Source organism: Archocentrus centrarchus, chromosome 22, assembly GCF_007364275.1.
Source record: "Archocentrus centrarchus isolate MPI-CPG fArcCen1 chromosome 22, fArcCen1, whole genome shotgun sequence".
NCBI lineage: Eukaryota > Metazoa > Chordata > Actinopteri > Cichliformes > Cichlidae > Archocentrus > Archocentrus centrarchus.
The window spans coordinates 6,699,341-6,725,280 of NC_044367.1; the positions used below are offsets into that span (position 1 = coordinate 6,699,341).

Sequence of the window (25,940 nt, forward strand, 5' to 3'; positions counted from 1 at the left end):
GGCAGGTCAGCAGGATTCATTTTGCCAGCACAGTGGGACCACAACTCTGGGTTTGTCAGCCCTTGTATTTCAGTCACTCTGTTGGCCACAAATGGTTTCCATCGCTGGGCTGAGCTGCGGATCCAGTGAAGAGTGATCATTGAGTCCGTCCACATGTTGAGCTGGTTTTTCTCCATGTTCAGTGGTTTAAGAAGGCTGTGCCCTAATCTTGCTCCAATAAGTGCACCCATAAGCTCCAAGCGAGGTAATGTCATCCTCTTTAGTGGTGCAACTCGTGATTTAGAGGCCACAAAACTGGTAACAGTCTCTCCTTGGTCATTTTGTCCTTGTAGATATGCCACAGCACTGTAAGCCCTTTCACTTGCATCACAGTAGACATGTAACCTGACATTGTGAGACTCTTGGTGAATGTCGATGTGGTACCACCTGGGAATAGCCACCAGGTGCAACAGTGGTAGCTCTGTACACCACTGTTCCCATTTCTCTGCCAAATCAGTGGGTAATGGTTCATCCCAACTGAGCCCTCTCTCCCACATTTCTTGGAAAAGGCACTTCACTCTGACTGTAAATGGAGTAAGAAACCCAATAGGGTCAAATATGCGGGCTGATGTCTGTAGTACACTTCTCTTTGTATTTCCTTTGTCCTTTAAAATGTCCATTAGCCCCCTTTGATCAAACACAAAATCATCTTGTTCCGGTCTCCAAACAAGTCCCAGTACTTTAAGGACATTTCCACAGGACTCTGTATCCCCGGTGAACTCTACTCCAGTCTCTTTCCACATGGCTCTCAGGTCAGGTGAGTTGGTAACCCATTTGCAGAGGTTCATGCCAGCCTGAGAAAGAATGCCCTTTGCTGCAGTTGTCACATGTAGAGCTTCCTGCACAGTAGGTGAGCTTGAAATGAAGTCGTCTACATACATAGAGTCTCTGAGAGTTTGTACTGTCCTTGGCTGTTCCGTTTCAAAGTGTTTGAGATGTTTTCTAATGGTGGCAGCAAGCAGGAATGGGCTGGGAGACACTCCAAAAACAACTCTGTTCATTCTCAGGACACGTACCTCATTTTTACAGTCCTTATCTTGAGGTCCATGCATCCACAGGAATCTAACAGTGTCTTTGTCCTTTTCTGCAAGAGAAATCTGAAGAAAAGCCTTAGCTATATCAGCAGTAAATGCTATCTCATGCAATCGGAACTTAATGAGTACATCTAGCAGGTTTGGGTTCAGGTTAGGCCCAGTGTGGAGACAGTCATTGAGGGATGGGCTGTCTTTATCATGGGAAGATGCATCAAAAACCACTCTGAGTTTAGTTGTGGCCTTGTCCTCTTTTACAACAGCATGATGTGGCATGTAATATTTCACAGTCTCTTGGTTCGCTGCCACTGGGTTGCCATCTGAAACTTCCTCACAGATACCTTTTTGCAGATAGTCCTCTATTACATTGTATCTGTCGAACAAGGTTGCATCAGTTTTCAGCTTTCTCATTAAGCTCTCGAAGCGTCCTTTTGCTACCCTAAAGTTGTCTGGAAGCTGGTTTTTGTCACATCGCCAGGGTAACTCAACTTGGTAGCGTCCATTTTCAAAAGTGGTTGTTTGTTCAAAGCTTTGCAGAATATCTGAGTCCTCTGGACATTCTGACTGTTTGTTTACAATACCAAGAGACTCCACCTCCCAGAATGCATGTAACTGCTTAGAGAGCTGGGTGTCTTCAGTCAAACTGATGTGCATACACGTGGTGTCAGTAATACTGGAGGTAGTCACTGGTCCCTGTAAAGCCCATCCAAAAAGGCTTTCGACCGCCACTAGTGAATCTGTGACCCTTTGGACCTTTCCAGTAACAGCCTGCCAGTAGTAGTCTGCTCCTATTAACACCTGCAGCTCTTGTTCATTAGCACCTTCTAGGGGGAAGTCCGCAAGTTGCAGCCCTCTTTTTTTAATCTCTGCTTGAATGGGCTCACTTGGGACCTTTATCACAGCAGTACACACCTCAGGGGTCTCTATAGCTTCTATCTCAAGTTTCTGTTCAGTGTTCCACATATTTTCAAGCTTGACCCTCACAACATTGCGTTTTTCTGTTAGAGGAGTGGTGGAACCAAAAACATGGAGGTTTAGTGTCTCTTGCCTTACAATTGGTAGTCCTAGGGCTCGGACAATGTTTCTGTGAATGAAACTACGCTGGCTGCCTCCATCTAACAGACAGCGAATTATCTTTCTCTCCCTTGGGCCTACAGCCCATGTCTTAACTGTTTGGAGCAATACTGTGTTCTGAGTATTTGTCTTAACCTTTACAGAGCTTGTCAATGAAGACAACACAGCTTCTGTATTTCCACTATTACTGGTGGTGTCAGTATCTGGCTTAGCTTCAGACTGCTCACAAACTGACAAGTGGTGTTTTCGATTGCACTGCATGCACAAATTCTTCACTCTGCAGTATTTTGCAATATGTTTTGGGCCTAAGCAGACATAACACCGTCCTAATTTTTTCAGCTTATCTTTCCGTGCACTTACTGTATAATCAGGACAGTTCTCTGGTTTATGGTCATTACTGTCACAATACACACAGGACGACGTTGGCCGTGTGCAAAGCAGTCGCTGATGGGATGCTCCACTTTCTGGGTTTATCGCAGGCGTAGGACGGCTTACCCACATGCTTCTGTTGTGGGCTCAGGTCCTTCGATGTGTGGCCTGGTCTGGTAAGCTGAAGCGCCCGTTCTCTGCTTTGCACTTCATTTTGCAGAAACTGAATCAGCTCTGGGACCTTCCATTCATTTGTTGAGTCTGTTTGCCGCGTGTAAGCAAGCGCTATGTCTTCTGGAATGAGCTGTAGCAGCACTGGACAGAGCAGGCAGCCGTACGTATCACTCTGCACTCCAAGGGACTCCAAGCTGCGTATCTGGATCTCACATTCATCATACAAGTGCCTTAAAGCTGCAACATCAGAAGATCTTTTCACAGGTGTTAAGTTCAGTAGTTTGGACATGTGGGCACTTATCACAATATCCTTTCTCCCAAAGCGATTCTCGAGTAACTCTATTGCAGCATCATAGTTGACATCTGTCAATGTCAGCCCGGCAATAGTCCTAGCAGCTGTTCCAGTCAGGTAGGATCTGAGGTAAGTAAACTTGTCCGTCTTACATAGTGCATCATTTCTGTGAACAGCTGCTTCATACTGTGACCAGAATTCCTGCCACTGGCTTATTTCCCCATCATACTTCGTTATCATTAGCTTTGGAAGTTTAACAGTTTGTCTTGACTGTGATGAAAATGAACCGTTGCTTACATCACTCACGCGCGCTCTCGGGATGTCTCTAGTGCTCTCCTGTGACCCAATTATGTTGGTAGTGCGGACCTTCCAAGTGATAATCCGTTCCATGTAATTCTGTGAGTTTATTATTTCAGTGTCCAGCTCTTCCATAGGAGTTTCATCTTCTATGCCCTTGTCCAAATCCAATAAAATTTCCTCCTTTGATAATAAAAGTGCCAGGAACTCACGTAATTTGTTAGTGTCTGGACTCTCCTTGCCCACCTCGTCCTCCAGTCGGGTCAACAGTTTGGTCGTAGCGGTACGGATGGTCGCCCGTTTCCTCTTTAACCGCTCCAATCCTTCCGTCATGCTGGCTGCTAAACTGCGCCGTTAGCTCTTCACTTCGTTCAGAAAATAAATAAAGTCCTTATTCCCGGGTTTCGGCACCAAAAATCTTACATAGTGAAGGCTTCTGCAATCATGACGGACGCTCCGATGTCTTTTTGTCTTTTTCTGAACGGTTAAAGTTCAGTTTTTATTAACGAGCAAGGAGCAACAGTTGAACAACAGAACAGATGATCGTATCCTAGCAACAACAAACATCAGCTGACAAGATAACGGCACAGACAAACCCGATCCTGTTAGTAACTCTTCAAAATAAGACTCTTCCTTCTTCAAAATAAATCATACTTGCCACTTAAACACATTTCACTTTACCTTGTGTAATTATGTACAATCATGTTAAATTCAGTGAATATTAATAATCAAATAAATTATACTTAACACACACAAGTCACAACAGGTTATGAATAATTTTTTCTCTAATGGTTCAAATTTTATTTGTGAAGAAATTCACAAAGTCACTAGAAAAAGCATTTCCTGCAGAAAATGTAATGTGAATGCTAAACGCTATTGTTGGTTCAAGTGAATAAACTGCAACCACTTTATGCACAGTTAGGTAGTTTAGTTTAGCTAAGTGGTTCCCAACAGTCTGATATATTCAATCATTTTTATCTCTGGGCTTTTAATGAAATAATTTAAAAAATTTAGAGGTGAAATCTCTCTGTGGTAGAAGTGCAAGAAAAGGGTCAGCCAATCTTTAAATGAACCTACAGTCTATTGCCAAACGTATTCATTCATCCATGTTAATCACTGAATTCAGGTGTTCCAGTCACTTCCATGGACACAGATGTATAAACCAAGCACCTAGGCATGCAGACTGCTCCTACAAACATTTGAGAAAGAAAAGATCGCTCTCAGGAGCTCAGTGAATTACCGTGCAAATTTCCTCACTACTAAATATTCCACAGCGATTGGGTATGACAGTGTCTCACAGTGGTTGGCCACACGAAATGACAGAGTGGGATCAGTGGATACTGAGGGGCATAGTGTGCAGAGGTCACCAAATTGAGTAGATATGCTGCATCTGTGTGTCAGTTATATTGAAAGCTGAAACGTGAAAGAGTGGTGACAGATTAAGTCATGATTCTGTGTTGATTGTGTTGATTTAATGCAGTAACCTACAGGTGATGCCAGCAACCATCATCTACCAACAAACCCTGCAGCGACTGCTAGAGAAACTAAACTGTTGACTTTGGATTGGAACAAATTAATATAACTATTTTTCTTTTCATTGATATTATGCTCAGTTTTGTCAGGGAACATAAAAAAATGTCTTCTCAGAGAGAAGAGATGGTAGTATTTAAAGAGGGATTCAAACTAGTAACCTTTGGATTATTAGCCAGCTTCTCTAATCTCTGGGCTTCTTACTGGTCTCGTTGCCTTGGCAACATGGAATCATCAGTTTCCTGATGATTCCATGTTACATCACAACATTCTGTCAGATTAAAGGAGTCTGTGAGACACATTCTGTCACATCAAAGGACTGAGCAGAGCCTATAAATAAACAACAGAAACTGTGTATCAACATTTAGCATTCAGCAAGTCAGCCAGCAGGCAGCAACAGTGAAGCTAAAGTGGAGTGAGAAGATAAATCTTTCTTTGCGGAGACAAGTGGAAGAACCAGTAAAGAATCAGAAAAAGGACCTGTTACCCTGGACAAGAATCATTCTGAAAAGAAAGACCTGATAATGAACGACCAACAGGAGATCCAGAAAGTGGCTGAGGTGAAGTCCTTCAGATTTCTAGATTCAGACCTCCCCCCACTGCAGCAAGAGGGGTTGGAAAACAAGGGTCAGAAGCAAGACATGACCCCTGCACCAGAAATACCCATAAAATCAAAAGACAAGCCAGTCTATAACTTTGATTTTGGTGTACCTATGGAGTACATCCAGCAGGCTGTCAGTAACAGCTCCCAGCCTGCAGCGACTCCTGCCACTCTGCCCAGAACATCAGTGGTGATGCCAAAGTTCAAAAAGGGAAGTCAGAAGAAAGGCATGACCCCTGCACCAGAAATACCCATAAAATCAAAAGACAAGCCAGTCTATAACTTTGATTTTGGGGTACCTATGGAGTACAGCCAGCAGGCTGTGAGTAACAGCTCCCAGCCTGCAGCAATGCCTCCCAAAGTGAATCAACTCAAGGCTGCTGCAGGTCCCAGACCCCAGCCTGGCTCAGCTATAGAACCACAGCTGTCTACATCCTCTGATGCTGGGACCTCTGACTTAGAGAGAGAGACCGCGCAGCTAGAAGCAGAAAAGGCTGTCCTTCTCCAAGAAAAAGAGAAAGTGAAGGCAATACTTGAAACTGTGAACTTCCAAATGGAAATGGTAAAGGCAATGCTTTATAAAGTGGTTCACAAAAAGGAAAAGATCGACGCAGCTGGTTCACTTAAAATTGAACTGGAAGCAGCTGTCAGCAATGAAAAACAACAGAAAATTCAAACTGAGAAGCTCTTAGCAGAACAGCTTGCTGAAACTAAGAGACTCAAGGAAGAGCTGAGGCAGGCACAAAAGAAACTTGAGGAGGAAAAACTTAAGAGGGAGGTTGAGATGTCACGTCTTCTGGCCGAGCACAGCAAAACAGCATCAATGATGAAAGCAGCAGCCATGAAGGCCCAGGAAGACCTGGAAAATGAAAGATCACAATGGTTCCAGGAAAGGTCCTCCATCCAGGCAGCTCTAAGATCCCTGAAGGAGTCCATTGATAAGGCTAAGGAAGAGAAGGATAAATTTATAACTGACATGATGAGCCAAGTCCATCATTTAGAGCAAGCTGAAGCAAAGAAGAGATCTCTGTGGAAGAGATTTAAGCAGCTGTTTAAAAGATCCTGAAGGACCACAGTTGTAATCTTGGACCTCAGTCCCACAAATTTCTCTTCCACCAAAGAACAACAAGCTAACAACTAGCCCCAAACGGTTGCGGCAGATGACCGCCCCTCCCTGAGCCTGGTTCTGCCGAAGGTTTCTTCCTTTAAAAAGGAAGTTTTTCCTTCCCACCGTCGCCAAGTGCTTGCTCATAGGGGGCGTTTTGACTGCTGGGTTTTCTGTGTAATTGTTGTAGGGTCTTTACCCTACAACAATTACACAGAAAACCAACCAACAGTCAAAACAATAATAATCACATCAATAACACATGATTCTTGATGTGATTTGGGGCTAAATAAATAAAATTAAATTGGACCAAGGAACAGCAATCAAAAAACAAAGACTAAGAAATTAGGTGTATACGATTTTAAATTCAAACATTAATAAAACAATTGGGCAAAAAACAAAATTGCCTTGTGTTGTCTTGTTTTTTTTATGTCCTGTGATCAGTGTTACATTTCCTGTTTGGGTGCAACGGCTGCATTATTTGCTGCAGCTGCTTCTTCAAGGGGCAGTGCTATTTCCTCACTGTCAGAGGCCACGAGAAGATCACTTGTAACCTTCACGAATGCTGCTTCTGTACTCTGTTGATTTCTGAAACTTGACTGAAACTCTTCAAACAAACCATTCCTCTGCTGTTGATCAGTTTCAAGGATTTGTGAGAGAAAAGGAAGGTTGAAGATTGGCCACCTTAAAAGCCTGTGGTACCTAGCCAATAGACATGTTAGTGGTTTGGAGGAAGTAACTAGTGAAGTTAACTCAGAAAGATCAATTGGAGAGAGAATTTAAATAAATACCAGCAGTGCTGAAAGCAGCCAACCAAGAAGACATGTGGTTGAAATGGTTATGAATAATTTTTTCTCTAATGGTTAAAATTTTATTTGTGAAGAAATTCACAAAGTCACTAGAAAAAGCATTTCCTGCAGAAAATGTAATGTGAATGCTAAACGCTATTGTTGGTTCAAGTGAATAAACTGCAACCACTTTATGCACAGTTAGGTAGTTTAGTTTAGCTAAGTGGTTCCCAACAGTCTGATATATTCAATCATTTTTATCTCTGGGCTTTTAATGAAATAATTTAAAACATTTAGAGGTGAAATCTCTCTGTGGTAGAAGTGCAAGAAAAGGGTCAGCCAATCTTTAAATGAACCTACAGTCTATTGCCAAACGTATTCACTCATCCATGTTAATCACTGAATTCAGGTGTTCCAGTCACTTCCATGGCCACAGGTGTATAAACCAAGCACCTAGGCATGCAGACTGCTCCTACAAACATTTGAGAAAGCAAAGATCGCTCTTAGGAGCTCAGTGAATTACCGTGCAAATTTCCTCACTACTAAATATTCCACAGCGATTGGGTATGACAGTGTCTCACAGTGGTTGGCCACACGAAATGACAGAGTGGGGTCAGTGGATACTGAGGGGCATAGTGTGCAGAGGTCACCAAATTTCTGCAGACACTCACTACAGACCTCCAAACCTCATGTGGCCTTTAGATTATCTCAAGAACAGCACACAGAGAGCTTTCATTGAATGGGTTTCCACAGCTGAGCAGCTGCATCCAAGCCTTAGATCACCAAGCGCAATGCAGAGTGTTGGATGCAGTGGTGTAAAGCACACTGCCACTGATGGACTGGAATGATGAATCACTTAGTTGCAGTGAAAGGAACTTGTAATGCTTCGGCATACCAAGACATTTTGGACAATTTCATGCTCTCAGTTTTGTGGGAACAATTTAGGGATGGCCCCTTCCTGTTCCAACGTGGTTGCACACCAGTGAACAAAGCAATATATAAACAATAAAACCCGATAGAGCACCTTTGGCATGAATTTGAGCAGAGACTGTGATTAATTACTTAGATTAATTTTTTTTAATCGAGTCCCACCCCTAATTTTAAGATATTTTTAAATTGTATTAACATTTTTTGACAATTGATTTTCCATTTTAATATTCCTTTCTTTTAATTTTTGGAATACATTTCTCCATTTTCCTTTTTTCAAATATTTTATTAAAATATGAAATCACCAGATGCCCACGCCACCTTGAGCCACCTGGATGGATGGATATATTTGGAACATTTACTGTAATATTTTTTTAAAAAGAACTTAAATAATTTTTTTACATTTCCATCCATCTTCTTCTGCTTATCTGGGGCCGTATCACAGGGGCAGCAGCCTAAGCAGAGAAGTCCAGACCTCTTTCTCCTCAGTCTCCTCCTTCAACTCATCAGGAGGACACAGAAGCGTTTCCAGGACAAGCAAGAGTGTGTCCTGGGTCTGCCCCCGGGCCTCCTCCTCCTCCTAGAGAGGTTAAGGGTTCAAATCCAGCTTCCAGCTTTTAGATTTATAATAATTATTACTATTACTACTTCTACTATTATTATTATTAGTTAATATAATATATATTTGATTTTTCCCCCACTTTTTTCTATTTTGTTGTTTGACAATTTGAAAGCTGAAGGAGGAGAGAGCGAAAGCAGGAGTAATTATTAATCGTGTTTGTGTCCACTCATCTGTCCTGCTCAGTTGGTGCATCAACTGCAAACCACGACCTACAAATATGTAATGGTCAACAGCTGATGGTACAAACAGGTTGAGTTCAGAGTTTAGTTTTGGAACTCCACGTGTTATGTTGGCGAAGAGGAGGTTTTATTGTGGCACGAGATGAAATGATCAGTCATGTAGACCCGCCATGAATTTCTATGGGAAAAAGTAAACCCATCAAATAGTAATAGTCCCAAAAGAAGCTGCAATCCCTAGAGGCATGCTTCTAGTCTACCTCAGCATAAAGGTTGTGAAGATGCTTGCAGATGTTCACCACAGTTTCCTTTAGTATAGCAGCAATACAGTTTACAGTACAGTTTTACCCAGAGTGATGAGAGAGGAAACAAGCAGCCAGCCGGCCTGAGTCCTCTGGAGAGAAATCCGACTGTTCTGAGAGGCTGAACGGAGGAGGTCTTCAGCCAGATCCATTACCATCTACACACACACACACACACACACACACACACACACACACACACACACACACACACACACACACACACACACACACACACACAAATACACTACATAAATAATAAAATGGAGCTATCAAACAGACACACAAACTGGAATTTAGCAATAAAAGCAGAAGCCACAGAGCTCTTTAAAAATATTTGGTAAAAACTTCAAAATCACTCTAAAAAAAAATCTTGCAATGCAATAATCCCAATGAGATTAATTAAGCGCATGTATGACCAAATATTCTGTGCAGCAATATGGTGACCAGCGTACGCACCTTGTCCTTGGTGTGTGGAATTCCAAGAGGGCAGTGCTGCACTACTGCCACTACAGCAGCAATAGCAGCTCCATACCCAGCTACAGCTTCAGGTGAAGACTTTAGTGCCACTAGACGCTCAACGCAACGGTCCAGGAGGACAGAGCAGTGAGACGGCATAGCTAAGGCAACACAGCGGAGGCACCAAGCAGCAGCCAGTCTGGCCAAGGCAGCTGGGTGGAGGAGGACAGAGATCACCATGTCCAGGAGGGCTGCGGGCATGAGTGTGAAACAGAATGTCAGGAAAACACTGAGCTGTTGCAAGCTACAAATGCACCGCCATGAGCACATTTATAAATCACACAATTTTCTGAAACAAATATTTTATTTCACAACTACTCTATGACAAGTAATCATTGTCTTGGACTGCAACAGTATCCTGGTTTTTCTCTGTAGCCTTGGTGGGCTCAGGTATAGTGCAGTGGAAATGCTCCCAATATTTCAAGATAGTCCTACTGGAGGTAGAACAAAGTGCAGAATTATTCATATTGTCTAACATCTCTAATACACGAAATAGATTCTTGTATGAAAATATTTTACTGAAAAAGTGGTTAAATTGACATATTCTGATATATCCCATAAATTAAAAACTGCAAAATAATGCCAAGATGAAAGGGAGATGCCACAGAGGCAGGCCTAGCTGGTTAAATAGGAAAAAATAATAAGGTTAAAACAGAACAATCTACAGTCTGATTACAATGTAGAAGAGAAGCATAAGGGCCAAAGAATGTAATATGTAAATGTCTGTCCTCAGCACAACAGAAAGACACGTGTCTTAGACCTGTGGTACTGTCGGTAAGGAGGGGGGCTGCGGTGGATCCCAGTCCCTGAATCAGTGCTCCCATTTCCAGCAGGCAGCAGACCAACACGTGCTGACTGGCTGAGACATCTGCAGACGAGACTCTGGTCTCCACGTTCCCATCAGTCAGAGCAGCATCTGAACACACATCATCAAAAACACACATACTTGTACTGTCACTGTTTGCAATCAGCTAGAGTTGCATGACTAAACAACAGACAGAACAAAGAAATAAATAAAAAATGGAGAGGGTTTAGAGAACAGTAAGTGTCACTGTTACGTTGTTCTATCAGTGGTACTCTGGAATAAAGCTGTTCTCACATTGGATTTTAGAGGCATTATTTTATAAGGTGAACTTTTTCCCCCAAAATGCACCACAATACACTTACAATAATTTTCATTATTAAAATGAAAAACATGGCAATTTTTGTAATATTTGACTGATTCATTGACATGAAATGTTAGAAAAGTCTGGGAAAAAAGAGAAGTGATTACTACTCTCAAACACCAAAATAAAATAAAAAGTCTGTCTGGTTTTGTCTGAACAATAATGTCAAGTTCAGAGGAAACAAGGTAACAAATTTAATCTAGCATACATTCATATCTGGGAAGCTGGTACCTGTACTAGTCTGTATAGCTGATAATTTGCAATATTTTGTATCACATGGTTTTTAGCATAATTTCCCTAATGATCCTTTAAGGTGTATTCTAGCACTCATTACTAGCTAATATTCAATTATTTATGCTTTTTATAATACACTTGGGACATGTATCCATATAAAGGGATGAAAGCCATATGTAGAATTTCCTTCCACTCAGCTCACCAACTGCTTGCTTCTGTGCGGCCACAGTGAGGCAGAGCTGCTTGACAGCGTTGGTCTGGGCTTTCTCTCCCAGCAGGGACCCCAGGGTGCTCCTCAGGATGAAGGTGACACAGCGGCGGGTCACTGCAGCATCACCCGGTGTCTGCGTTGCCCTGACGTGCGATGCCAGCTCCATCAGTAGGGACAGGAAAGCAGGGAAGTTGGCCTCAAGCCAGGAACCACCCAAGGTGGAGACAAACACCACGCAGGCCTGAGAGGAAACAGACAGTGAGTTCACAACTAACATTTAAACACCAGCCTCATCCCTCACCGTCACGGTGGCACACCTGTGTGACTCCAATGCGGATGTCCTTGCTGACAGAGCTTGTACCCTTGAGCATGTCTCCGCTGGTTCGGAGAAAACCTCCTCCACCCCTCAGAAACCCTCCAGACAATAACTCCATGACATCCTCGAGGGAGGTCTGACTGCGAGCGCTCTGCCTGGAGGCTGTAGGGGGAAAAAAAAAAAAAACATAAAAGAAAAAAAGTGTTTATTGATCTGATGGATGGACAGTTGTGTCTGAACATACAGGTAAATGCTAACGTGGAGAGTCGGCAGAGCTTCCCCACATGACAATGATCCCAAATGCCAATGCAGAAAAGCATATCTGGACAGAGAAATAACTCAATCAGGCTCAGATCCAGCTAAAATTATATTTTAGTCACCATGTGTAAGCTCTGAGTATTTTCACTGCTATGCAGATAACACTCATTTGAGTGTAGACTGTAATGGCATTATTACTGTTTATTGCCAGAGAACTGCAATTCTGGCACTTGAATGACCCAAAATCTCTTCAAGCTCAATCAGGACAAACTGAAGAATTTGACAACGTTCTATCTGAACTGTCTTCTAGATACTAAAGAAAACTGATCAATACGTCCATTCAGTAACAACTCAATTTTAGCAAAACTGGATTTGCTTGAAAGCGGTTACCTGTAACCACTGAAACTGCAAACAAAAGGTATAGCCTCAAAGTACTTAGAAGTTATACGAGATTAAAACCAAATATAATGTAAAATTGTAGATTTGTCAAGTAAAGCTAACAGTAATAAAACTAAAGCAAAATGAACTGGTCCACATCACAGGTCCAGAAGAGCAACAGGATTTTTCAGTTGTATAACTAAAATGGCCTCTGCGTGTGCTTTTATTGTTAAGCTTGGTTACTGCACTGCACTGCATGCATAACTTTTTAATTGTAGAATAAAACTCATTAACTCAATTTCCACCCCTGTTCTGCAGGCGTACCAGTGGGCTGTTTGTGTTCCACAGCAGCAGCCAGCAGAATTCCCAGCAGTTTGGCTACAGCCACTCTGACATTGTAGTTTGAGCCCTCGAAAGCTCTGAAGCACACAGTGGCCACATTCTCCAGCTCGCTGGTCCACAGGAATGCAGCCTCCCTCTGCAACTCCAACAAAACCTGACAGGATGGTACACGGAGATACTTAGTCATTCAAACTTCCCAAACATAACATCGGAATAGAAGAGGAGCAGAACGTGAGGGGCTATTCATCTGCAGAAAGACTTCAAAACCATAGCCGCACAGAAGGAACTCGACCCTAAAAATGAGGGTGGTTTCAAGAACAGTAAATAATAAGTCTCAGATGAGACTTAACATGATGGCTGTTGTTACCTTGGCAGCAGCACAGCGTACAGCCATGGACCGGTCTGTCAGAGAGGCTCTCGCTACCTTGTAGATGTCACGGTGACAGGATACAGCACTGACACCCAAACCTCGAAGGATCCTCTCCATGCTCAGCATGATCTCATAGCGACCCTGAGACTGAGAGTAACACAGAAGGTTATTTGTGAAAATTCGTCTTATGCCGTGTACACGTCGGAAGTGACTCGCTCATCGATTTGAAGCAGATAGTCGCTTGCGGACATTCCAGGCTACAGTTGCCTAGGCGACCATCTAACGTATTTATGAGCAGTTCATATGTCAATCAGTGGTATTCTTCACTCTCACTGGCAATCTCTACAGTTGCTGGCCTGAAAGTTTATTTTGTATCCCGCCCACTTTGTGTTGCCAGCAGTTATTTTGCCAGCAGTCACCAAATATCATTCACTTTCTATGGTCCCTGGTTCCCACATCACTGCAAATCACTTCTAGAGTGTACGCGATCTCACAGCTCTGCAGACGTTCTGATTAAACTCTTATTTAAAGAACTCTGGTCTGTTCAACCAGGACACCCCTCTTGGGATTTCTTTTATAGGAGTATGAAAAGCTTGCAAAACACTTTTTAAACAAGGCTGTGAATGTTTACCTTGTTGATTGTTTGGTCAAAAAAAAAAAAAAACCCAAAAACAAAACACTGAAGAAAGCCCTTCAGAATCTCATTATCAAAATGTATATGTATTTAGGAGTATTTGCTTCTTAAGTGGTGCTGAAAGTTCTTGTTATGTCCCTGAATAAAGGCTAGAGGATGAGCAAGACACTGGGAAAAGAAAATGCCAAACAGAGTAAATTGAGAAAATAAAGTTTTATTGCTCAACTCAAAGAGATGGCTACACTGCTATATCAGTTAAAGGGAAAACCACAAACTAAGATATCCTGAGAAAAAGAAAAAAAAAAAAAAAAAGGTCTTAGCAAATCAAAGAAAAACACCTCTGCTACCAGCAGGTACTAGCTACTCACTAGTAGCACTAAACACCACTAAACTCTCAGTCAGTACTCTGACAAGACACCGCTATAGCTCACCATCCTCAGGGCTGGCCCAAACACATCCTGAGACCAAGCAGCTTTTATACTCATGAGTGGCTGATTGCTGAGTGGAGATTTCCTTCAGGGGACACAGATCTACTGCATGTAACAGTTCCATAATCTACTTTAACTTGACAAGGCCAAGACCCATTCGATAGTGAAAATAGTGATTGTGATTGACTACAACTGGTAGTTTCTCTTTGCCAGCATAAAAAAAGATTGTTTGACTGCACACACTGGATTGACCAATAATCAGAACAATGGCAAAGTCACAGTGCTGGAAAAGCTTGACTTAAAACAAAAACAAACAAAAAAACCTGTGATGTCTTAATACATTTTCCTGAAATTGATCTACAGTGGGAGTACATGGTAAACTAAAAACAGATAAGTCAAAATTGGAGATTGGGAAAAAAAAAAAAAAAAAAAAAAGACTCAAATTAATCTGTCTAAATAACTGTGTAGTTTGTGGTCAGTTTGCATGCGCTCCGTTTTTGTTTGGGCAGAATCGCTGACATCTTGTTGAACCTAGGTTAGTATTTCCTACCTCTTTCTGAAACTACAAAAGCAGGAGATAAAAGTGAACAAACCTCCGCGCTCTTCATAGCCTTCAGCAGGTTGACTAACGTATCTTTGAAGGAACCGATGAGCATCCGGCCAAGCTGTTCATACAGAGCACCAAGACACGCAATGGCTGCCCTGAAACACATAAGTAAATAGCAAATGGACTGGTACTTATATAGCGCTTTTCTACTCTATTTGAGCACTCAGAGTGCTTTCTTACTACAAGCCTCATTCACCATTCATACATACATTCATACAAGCACTTTTTTCTATGCGTAAGTGGTTTTTAACCTAACATGCACACACAAACTCTGCATCAGGGGCAATTCAGGGTTCAGCATCTTGTCCAAGGATACTTTGACATACAGACTAGAGGAGCCAAAGCAAGAGTCAGAGTCAAACTGTAGCAAGAACAGTTTATTAAGCTACCCACCATCATATTTAAACTATCACCCTGCTGGACACACTATAGTGAAATTTGGGTACAGTTACAAAAAAAAAACCAAAAAACATTTGTGACAGTAAGGACTAGTTTGCATGCGCTGATGTTAAAGCTTTTATATTTATTATTTTTCTTTATTTAACCATTAAGATTAAGAATCTCTTTTGTGAGAGTGTCCTGGGCCAACGTCTAGTCAGCTCTATGTGAAAGGGAGAACATGCGGACTCCACAGAGAAGGGCCCTACCTGGCTTTGAACCAAGGACCCTCTTCCTGTGAGGCAAAAGTGCTAACCACTGATCCTCTGTGTTCCCAACAGAGTAACATCAGCTGTGTGTGCGTGTGTGTGTGTTACCTTTTGTAACAACAACATAGTTCCATGTGGAATGTTTAAGAGACATCTATAAATTTCTAGCTATAAAAAAATAACACTGATTTCACACTCCCTGAATGGGTACTGCAACCGTGTATGTATGTATGTATGGAAAATTGATCGGGCCAGTAAAATTAATTATGCAATCAGTGAGGAAAAAAAATGTTATGAGGGACATGGTTGTGTATATTTTTAAAAAAGGAAAGAAGTTTATACTGCATTCAAGAGAAAGATTGACACATAAAACACATTTGTGCCTACAAAGAGACTAAAAATGTCTGTTTTCTCATTCCTCCTGAGTGTCCTAAATACATCCTGACTTACAGTCGGGTTGGGAGGGCTGACGGCGAGTCATCTTTGCTGCGGATTATGTCATTGCACCTCTCCATCATTAAGCTAGAAGGGATGGGGTCTCCCAAGCGGTAGAGCACAGCCAAGCAGTGGGCCAGCAGGCAGCGGGCTGGGGGGCTGGGGGAGTTAATCAGAATTCCCGACAGCTGGTCAACCAGGCACCGCTGGTTCTGTCTGATGTCGACCTAATGAATAAAAAAAAACATTTATACAATTACCACCCTCAGAGTTATACTAGAAATTACTGTTTATTTTCCAGGATCACATGACCTCTTACCCTGTCAGTGGCCGGAAGGAGCCTCTTTAGATGGTTCAGCCATTCCAAGATGAACTCGGCTCTCTGGTGTTCACCCATCTGACTACATGCCTCCTCGTTCAGGAGAAGGCTGTGAGCACGCTCCATCTCAGAACTCCAGTAGAACTCCTCTTTCACCTCCTGTCCTCCTCTGCTCAGTGAGCCTGCTCTGCCATCCTACAAAATCCTGTTAGACACAGAATGAAGGAAGAAGACAGCTTAGTTTATCTGACCTTAGGAGAAGGACAATACCAAAACTTAGCTCAGACTTTGCTCCAATCAAGGACTCCACCAGTGGACATAAGGAAACTTGTGGAACAAATATTCTCATTCATTGTCTTCTTGCTGAAAATCTTTTAGAGCTAAATGAAGTCTAATAATTTAACACTGTCTTTGTTTTATCTATATGTTACCTAAGCTAAATAAATATAAGTCAGTTAAAATCACTCACATGTCATGGACAATGTATAGACAACAGTACTGGGCATCGTACAGGAACTGTTCAGCCATAGAAAACCATGTTGCTGCGGTTCCTAAACACTTCCACTTTAAGATTCTCTTAGGTAGTGTTAAAAAAAAAAAAAAAAAAAAAAGACTATTTTTAAGTTGTCTGAGATAGTGTTGTGCTTCTAGTAGGGTTTAATCCCGGGATCCGGGATTCCCGGGAAATGCGATCAGAACCATTTCCCGTTTCCCGGGAAACGTTAGACGGGAAACCGGGAAAAAAGTCGCGCGCGTCAATTTGACTTTCAGAAAGAAAAGAAAGCTTCAGAATGTTAAATTTAGAGAAATATTGAGAGAAGGGTTCGTTTAATGCGAAAAGCATTACTCTTCATTTCAGGCACGTTCAGCCTCCGTTTAAGGCTTCAGCCTTCATCTCAAGCGTTTTAATAGAGGTGTTACACAGTTGTGCTTTTTTCCTCTTTAATTTGTTGAAATCGTAGGCAATGTGTTTACCCTAAGGTATTTTGTATTATATAATTTTATATTATTATATATTGTTATATTGCATTATATAGCTGGGCAGCACGGTGGCGTAGTGGTTAGCACTGCTGCCTCACAGTTAGAATACCATCTGGAAGGCCTGGGTTCGATTCCACCTTGGCCCAGGTCTCTCCCTCTCTCTGTGTGGAGTTTGCATGTTCTCCCCGTGCTTGCGTGGGTTTCCTCCGGGTACTCCGGTTTCCTCCCACATTCCAAAGACATGCACTTACTGGGGTTAGGTTAATTGGCTAATCTAAATTGCCCATAGGTGTGAATGCGAGCATGAATGTGAGTGTGAAAGGTCGTCTGTCCCTCTGTGTTGGCCCTGCAACAGGCTGGCGACCTGTTCAGGGTGTACCCTACCTCTCGCCCTATGACAGCTGGGATAGGCTCCAGCCCCCCCGCGACCCTTAACAGGATGTGCGGAAGCGAATGGATGGATGGATGCATTATATAGCCTATAAAATATGCCTGCCCTGAACAATAAAGAAATATCTGTTTAACTTCGAGTGTTTCTTTTCCTCGTTTGCAGCCGCTTACTAACAATCATGAATTAGGATACGGGCCTAATGTGTGAAGAAATTATCATGAAATAGATTGCTTTAACATATTTCGCTTTTAAAATGGAGTTGAGTAAAATGTATATTTTTTAGGCTATAAGGATTGGCCAGTTTTTCAAAGGACGATTCACAGCGAACCTACTTTAACCCTTAGACACGGTGTTATAAATTTGCTGTTGCCAGAATGGCAATGACCAAGTCATAGTGCATTACTCAAGGCCCTGTGTTATGCCATATTATAGTGAAGTACGGTAGTTAACTTTTCAATGACTATTACAGCGTTCCACTGGTGGAGATATAGCGCAACAGATGTCGCCACGACAGCGTGGCTGAGCCTTTATCAATGCTGTGTGGAGATGAACCGTATTGTTTTGCACCAGCAGTTGTAAAATATCTTGGTATAATTCCATGTACAATGCAGGAATATTCGAATTATATTTGTTAAGGGAGTGTTGAGGAACGATACAACACCGCATAGCTCGATCACTCGAATGTCGAGATGTAGGTTTTATTGCGTTAATCAAGCCGACGTTACCCCCTACTGGGCATAACAGGACATAGCTGGAAAGCTACCTCTACAATATCACAATAGGTTAAGACCGACACAGGCTACAGAAGGCCTAATTAAAATAAAAAAATAAATAAACTTTTTCCCGGGATTCCCGAGAAATGGCTCGTCATTTCCCGGGATTTGATTCATGTCATTTTCGGGAAAAATATTAAACCCTAGCTTCTAGTGATTTGGCACCGTGATTTTGTTGCTAATTAAACACAGCTGGAAAGCTGTTTTCTGTCTAGTTGCTGGCAAACTTTTTTTTCTCCAATCTGGGACTTTAAGAGACACAAATAATTGCGCTGTCTTGTTAAATTAATGCTGTCTATTAATGCTACAAATGGGCAGGATTGATAACGTCTGCTGCTTTGCTTCTATAATAATGTTATTGTTTAATTATTAGCCATAGCTGCTAACCAATATTTTAATGATAACAGACAGCTAATGTGACTGAGATCATTGCTGATAGTTAGAAGGTAACATTAAGGTGCACGCTGGCCAGGTTAGTATTTATGATAACTGTCTAATACATCAACGGGAACTTTACTGCCCTCTCAGAATTTCTCACCAAGTGTTTTTCAATGTTGTGGCATCAACAGCTGCTAGTGAGGGGAGGGGCTGTGCGCCGGCCTGGCTGCAGTGATGCTGTGTGAAGTTGTGTGTCAAGAGGAGGAGGCAAAGACGGTACTGTTGGTACCAACACCGTTGCAAATCAGTATCTTACCCAATACTATTTTTCAATGCACAAAAATTAACAAATATGTAGGACTGCTTTATGCAATATCTCTAAAATTAGAAACATCCTACCTCTGAGTGATGCTGAAAAACTAATTAATTCATTTAGTGCTTCTAGGCTGGACTAATGTAATAAATTTAATGTAATAAACAGGAGAACAAAATGAATACCTCCTGTCTGAGGGGCTCTACATAGTTCTGGCTTCAGTCCACACACTCACAAACATAAAAACGGCATTTCATACTGTGAGCCTGTAGTGGATATGTGGACTATATTTTGGCAATGCCTTTTTTTTTCTTTTCTTTTTTTTTCCCCTTTCTTCATCTTGTCATGTTTTATTTCAGGCATCTCTCCACTATTTAAATAACCTGTTCTAGCAGTTGCTGAAAGATCTCTGAGCTCCACTAAGGGTCTTCCAGTATTTTTTGGATCAAGCTATTCAGCCTTTGTGTCCCTAACAGAGCAGATTGGACTGGAAAAGGAGGAGAAAGAAAAGACACTGGGAGGAAAGATGCAGAGCAAGAGAGAGTAGCTCATAAATTATTCAACAGCACAACTTGGTCTCCTTCGTTAATACACACAGTGTTCGCTGAGGTGAAGGAAGACTAAAAATAACCACTGTCCCACAGAAAACAGTAAACATGTCCCTGCTGAGCAGCTCCGTTATGAATGAAAGAGAAAACATAGCCATCACAAACAATTCTCAATGCTAACAACCCAATATAACCATCTCTGTGACTATAGCAAAATAGAAACTAATGGTGTATTCCACAGTGTTTAAGCTGAATCCAAAAAAAAAATATTTTTTTTCTATTTATGGTGACAAACAAAACTTTTCTGCAGATAAATAAACTGAAAAAGCTCTTATTCAGGGTTTTGTTTTAGCAACAGCAGCTTCTACACTATATTGCCAAAAGTATTCACTTGTCTGCCTTCACACATCTGGGAAGGCTTTCCACAAGGTTTAGGAGTGTTTATGGGAATTTTCAACCATTATATCAGAAGTGCATTTGTGAGGTCAAACACTGATGTTGGACAAAAAGGCCTGGCTCACAGTCTCTGTTCTAATTCATCCCAAAGGTGTTCTGTAAGGTTGACGTCAGGACTCTGTGCAGGCCAGTCAAGTTCTTCCACACCAAACTGGTTCATCCTTGTCTTTATGGTCCTGCTTTGTGCAGTCATGTTGGAACAGGAAAGGGCCATCCCCAAACTGTTCCCACAAAGTTGAGAGCCTGAAATTGTCCAAAATGTCTTGGTATGCTGAAGCATTAAGAGTTCCTTTCACTGGAACTAAGGGGCCAAGCCCAGCTCCTGGAAAACAACCCCACACCATAATCCCCCCTCCACCAAACTTTTCACTTGGTACAATGCAGTCCAACAAGTACTGTTCCCCTGGCAACCACCAAACCCAGAATGATTCATCACTCCAGAAAACACATCTCCACTGCTGGCGTGCTTTACACCACTGCATCCAATGCTTGGTGATGCAAGGCTTGGATGCAGCTGATGCAGTTGTGCCAAGGAGGTCAGGTTTTTGAATGTTTTTGTGTGCATGCATGTCATTCTGTCTGTAAACATGATGGGCCGAAAAGTTTTGAATTAATTCTGATAAAACTTTGTAGGGGTGTAGAGTGGGGTCATGTAAACAATCCATAAAAATTTGGCTTACATTTACCAAGGTCTTAAAGTTCAACCTCGAGTATTATTTTAGGGTCTTTACCTTATAATATAAAGCACCTTGAGGCGACTGATGTGATTTGGATTGGAATAAAATTTTATTGAATTTTGTTGGTTGAAAATTGATAAAAAGCCTTATAACTTAGAAACCATGAATCTTACAAGCGTGGTGTGTATTGTCAAAATATAGAAAGTACCGTTTAAAGATTAAAAATGTCACATTTGACCTTGAAGGTCAACAGACTGATGTGAAGTAATAACAATGCTATATTGAGTCATTTTTAAAACTGTTGCTGTTTGTAATGACAACACATACTGTAGGCATATAGAGAATGATATATGAGGATTCTAAATATCATGTTACTTTGGACCCCTGACCTCTTCTTCAAAGTCAAATAAAGTCAAAATTTCTTAAAAATATCTTTTAAACTCTGCTTAAAATTCTCCTGTTGTTTTGTTTTGGCAACATTTAAGAAATGATGCTGGTTTATGGGGATTCTAAATATCACATTATAGTTTGCATTCAAATATCATGCCACATTTGACCTCTGACCTCACTTTTACATTTCACATCTGCCTTTCTTTCAAGCTGACCCCAAAATGTGTTATACCTTTGAAGAAAGTATTGTCAAGAGAAAGAGAACGAGCTGCCTAGTTAGTTAGAAAGCGTGCATTGTAGTATAATATTATATAATAAGCTTATGTTATTCCTGTCCTGTTATTTACAAATCAATACCCATCAATTACCTACTCCTAACATAATGTTTTTGTCATCAAAGTAAACATTCGTCAGGTTGACCTGATCTGATGAATGCATGAAGAATGCAAACTTCTTAAAGTACGTTTAAAAAAAACAAAGAAAACAAAATGAATATTTACAAAATACTATTGCCTTAAAAGTAAATGTGATGAATGAGAATGAGCTGCATTGGCGGAGGTTTGCGCTCTCAGAGTGCTTCTTGTTAAATAAATTAAAATGTCTGGGAATACTGTGAACAAGAGGTTCATCTAATGCTCCATCATCCTTAGACAAGCCGAGCAAACTTAAACTAAATCGGCTCAGCCGAAAAACCATCCATCACTGGAAACACTTAGCTCATCAAAGCTACCTCCTAATTCAGAACAAGCTAATGGTTCGTTCACACTGTAAAAATAGGACAGCAACCTCGTTGCACCTACAAATAAATAAACAAGAGTGTTCCAAAGAGCACATGTGGCTTCATTCAGAGACGAGACAGCTGACAGACGAATGAATTTAAAAAAAAAAAAAAAAAAAAAAAAAAAAAAAAAAAACACTATAAATGCGATATACTCCCAACTACTAAACACTTAACCCTCTTTGCACATTTGCAGGCTAATTCCATTGGCCATTGTTGACCTTGGCAAAAAATTTGGATCCTGATGAGGCCCACAAAACCTGGACTTCTGAGATCTAAACTGTTTTACTCTCAGATTATATCTTCATAATGTTCTGGCGAATAATCCGCCTGAACGTCGTGAAATGTGTACATGTAATGTACACCGAACATCGCACCAAGTTATTCTTCTGTGTGACCAACTTTCTTAAACCCATGTGCTAAGGAGAAAAGCAACATTGATTGCACCTGCAACCACACCCTACAGAGATATCACAGCTGACATCCTGGAGTCCACTTCTACACAACTGACAGGCAAGAAGTTCAACCATGACTTTCAACTGGTGTTCTGCTGCTCTTTAACCTTGAGTACCTGAACTTCATTTTAATGAGTCATGAGTCTAAAATAGACACCTTGTAATCCCTCTGAGAATCCTGACTGAAGCTTTTGGGTTTAATCAATCAGTCAATCTTTATCACTTTTAAATCACCTGAAAAACACAGTCTCTCCTCCGCTTCCAGTGATAACATGCCACTAAACAGAGACCCACATGTACCAAAATAAATTAACAACGGGCGACATGAGCCGAAAAATATTTCTGTCTCTCCACTTGAAGAATAGTCTGTAAAACAGATTGTTCATTTACCTTTAACAGCTACACTTAGCAGCGGCTAACAGGCACTGCTGCTAGCCCGGCGCGGCTAGCGAAAGGGGAAAAGTTTACACACAAACTGGGGGGAAAATGAAAAACATGATAATTTACCTGATCGTTTCGGCTACAACACGTTTATCCTTACAGGAAGGTGTCATTCCACAAACACACGAAAGAAAAAATATGCCAGTTGTTTTCAAAATCTCCCCACTCTCACAAGTCCACCGTCTCCCACATCCCTGAGACGCCGTCAAGTCAAAGGGAGCGGACACCGGAAATCTCTTACTACTTTTCCGGTTTTTGTTTTTTCAAATTAAAACACGTTCAGTTCGTTTTCGACAACTAAAAACTTGAATCAGGTGAATAAGCCAATCATTTTAATATTACAGTTTGATCTTGTATTCATTATTACTGTGTCAGTGTAATAGTATTAAACCACACTATCTATTATTCATCAGATTTAGTATTCTTACTGAGCGTGCCAAAGCACTAACATTGATACTGTCGAGTTATTTTCAAAGTTCCTAGATTCAGTGTCAGCCGTAACTCGAACCGGCTTGGATTCCACAGAGGACGCTGGCCAACTCACTCAATTATACTTTCTTTATTTGTTCCATGTGCATTTCAAATTTTAAAACAAAGTAATGAGGCAGGTTGAAAACCTATAGAAGAGAAACACATTCACATTAAAGTACCTCTTGATAAACAAAACCAATGTCATCATTTTTTAACACATACTTGTAATTAATATTTAAACATTTTTACCGAAGAATGTTCATGATTTTATCCTTACTGTTTAAAGATTTCAAACTTAAATCTATTTATTCAAACGTATAAACTAATGGGTTTCACATCAAAGCAAGCATGTGTGTCAGTTACTTAACTGGCCCAAACAGCTTTCAGCACAGTCAAATCAAGTGGAGCAATTATTCATTCGACGGAAATTGTATAACTGAAACTAAACATGCCACACTTTAAATCATATTCACCATAATTCAGCAGTGAAAATCAAACAAATCCACACCTACCAGTGGCGTCTCTGGGTCTCCTAAAACACTGACACACAGCTCTCCTCTCTGCTGCTACAGTCTGCCATGATGACTAGACAAAGAAACCTGCACACCTGATTCAGGAGGGTTAAATCACTTCCTCATCTGCCTAGGCCTGAGGCCTGCAAGCTCATACCAGCCATTCATTCAATTTCAAACCATAAATATAACATAAATATAATATGGATAAGTAGCAGAATTTTTTTCCTTTTTAAATACAACTCAACAGATACTATACTATTTATTATCAAATTTCTTCTTCTGCTTAGACTCATTACTATTCTTATTATTGTGAATGCTGATTCAGCATCAATATCTTTATTATTATTTAGTATGCAATAGCATTGAGGCACACTATATATTTATTGTCAGATTTATTATTATTATTTTTATTATCTTTCTTCCACCCCAAAATTTTGAAGCATAACTTGTCTCTTGTTTGAGAAATCCTTCACAAAAGTTATATCAGGATGTGCAGCTCAGTCAGGTATGGGCCTCCGTAGACCTTGTCCTTTGAAGGATGCAACCCTGAATTTGGACACAGCTACAGTGTGCTGTGACTTTTGGTAACAATTCTTTGAATTCACAAAAACAAACAAACAAAAAAAAAAAAATCAGAAAACTTTTCCACATTAATTTTAAAGGGAGAGCGTGCCAAAAAGTGGAAAAACCTAGGCCGCCTTGGAGCCCTACATCTCAGGGAACCTTTATCGTAAAAACATCATTCCAGTGTATAGGGATCACAAGGCTTTGGACTTTTACCGACTAAATCGGTGTTTTGATATCTTTTATGGTTTTGTGACAGAAGCAGTTTTTAGCTTTTTGAAGAATTTCATTTTTTCCCCCAGAATTTTCCCACCACAGTGCAACGATATCACCAACTATAAATTTTGAGCCTAAAAAATAATCTGAAAAAAAAATTATGTTTGTTTCATGCTTAAACATTCCTATCTACATGCATAATATATACATCAAAACAAAGCCAATGCTGTCCTCTTTCATCCAGTGTATTTCTCATTGTGTTAGGATTTATGATTTGGTCATAAATGCCACCAAAATGCAGCTTCCTCCAACCACCTCAGTCACAGAGAACAATTATATAATTGTTCCCAAATTTAGGCTGCAAATCAGAAGTGCAGTGTGTCTTTACACTGTGACCACTTTCATATAATACACACTATAAATGTGGAACTGGAGAATTTTGTACTTGGGAAGCTGCTGCCACCCACAGTGAAAGAATTTTTCCAGTAAGACTTGTAGTTGTTTCTTGGTAAGCTTTTGTTTGTGACTGAAATTCTTGTCTGCCTTCCTTTTCTCAGTGTCTCTTGGTGACACAAACAGGAGCATTTTTGCTGACTTTACTTGCCATAACAGCCAGTCTCCACAGCTATGTGATGATGTCACACTTTCTCAGTCCAAAACGCATCATTACTGATCCTGGCTGTGTATGGGGGTCTGTGTGTCCTCTGTTTATCAGTACCATTCAAACAGCAGCACAGCTGTTATTCATCATACAAACAGCACACTCATAGCCTTACAACCAATACTTCATTATAGTGCACCAGACTTTCAAAATTCAAGCTCCTAAAAGAAAGCTGCTTATCAGAGGCTGTAAATGATGATGAAGTTTATGGACTTTCAAAATAAAAGCTCATAAATATTAAAATAACCTTTCAACATTTTTTAGTGGAAGACAATGGATGGATGGATGGATGGATGGATGTCAAAAAGATATCACATCTACATTTACTCTCAGCATAAAGCTTCTTTCAGAGTGGTTTTGGGATGGGCTCATTATGCCCAGAACAAGTGGACACATCACACCAAACTCAGCAGGAACTTACTGTATGTTTGAACAAAAACCAGCTCAGACCTGTTTCTTTGGCAGAATTTTGAAGATGCCTTTCCCCTTCCTTACAGAATTTAACAGGATCAGTGTACTGCACATTTCAGTTGAATAATTCAAACAACTGATTTGATTTTAGTAATGACTACTTTTTTTTTTTTAACAAAACATGAAAGAATAAGTAATGACCCTAAAAGTTTAGTAAACTCAAAATCCAGGTTTGTATATCAGCTCACATAGGAGTTCCTGAAAATGTTGCAGATGGCTGTCCCTCACTGAACCTGCTTCTGCCAGAGGCATCTTTCTGTTCAAGGGAAC

At 40.8% G+C, this 25,940-nt stretch overlaps 1 protein-coding gene across 2 annotated transcripts in view; it reads right to left on the reverse strand.

Annotated features, from left to right (window-relative positions):
- heatr5a (HEAT repeat containing 5a) overlaps window positions 1-22,986 on the reverse strand; it is an 83,038-nt gene extending 60,052 nt beyond the window's left edge. For both annotated transcript variants that reach the window (XM_030719627.1, XM_030719626.1), the window contains exons 1-11: window positions 22,839-22,986; window positions 16,192-16,396; window positions 15,888-16,099; window positions 14,777-14,885; window positions 13,119-13,268; window positions 12,734-12,905; window positions 11,775-11,935; window positions 11,449-11,698; window positions 10,607-10,762; window positions 9,787-10,037; window positions 9,374-9,485 (exon numbers count right to left, since the gene is read on the reverse strand). In XM_030719627.1, coding sequence (XP_030575487.1) covers window positions 9,374-9,485; window positions 9,787-10,037; window positions 10,607-10,762; window positions 11,449-11,698; window positions 11,775-11,935; window positions 12,734-12,905; window positions 13,119-13,268; window positions 14,777-14,885; window positions 15,888-16,099; window positions 16,192-16,317 — 1,699 coding nt within the window. In that variant the 5' untranslated portion in view covers window positions 16,318-16,396; window positions 22,839-22,986. The remainder of the gene's footprint in view (window positions 1-9,373; window positions 9,486-9,786; window positions 10,038-10,606; window positions 10,763-11,448; window positions 11,699-11,774; window positions 11,936-12,733; window positions 12,906-13,118; window positions 13,269-14,776; window positions 14,886-15,887; window positions 16,100-16,191; window positions 16,397-22,838) is intronic.
- Window positions 22,987-25,940: the final 2,954 nt, after the last annotated feature.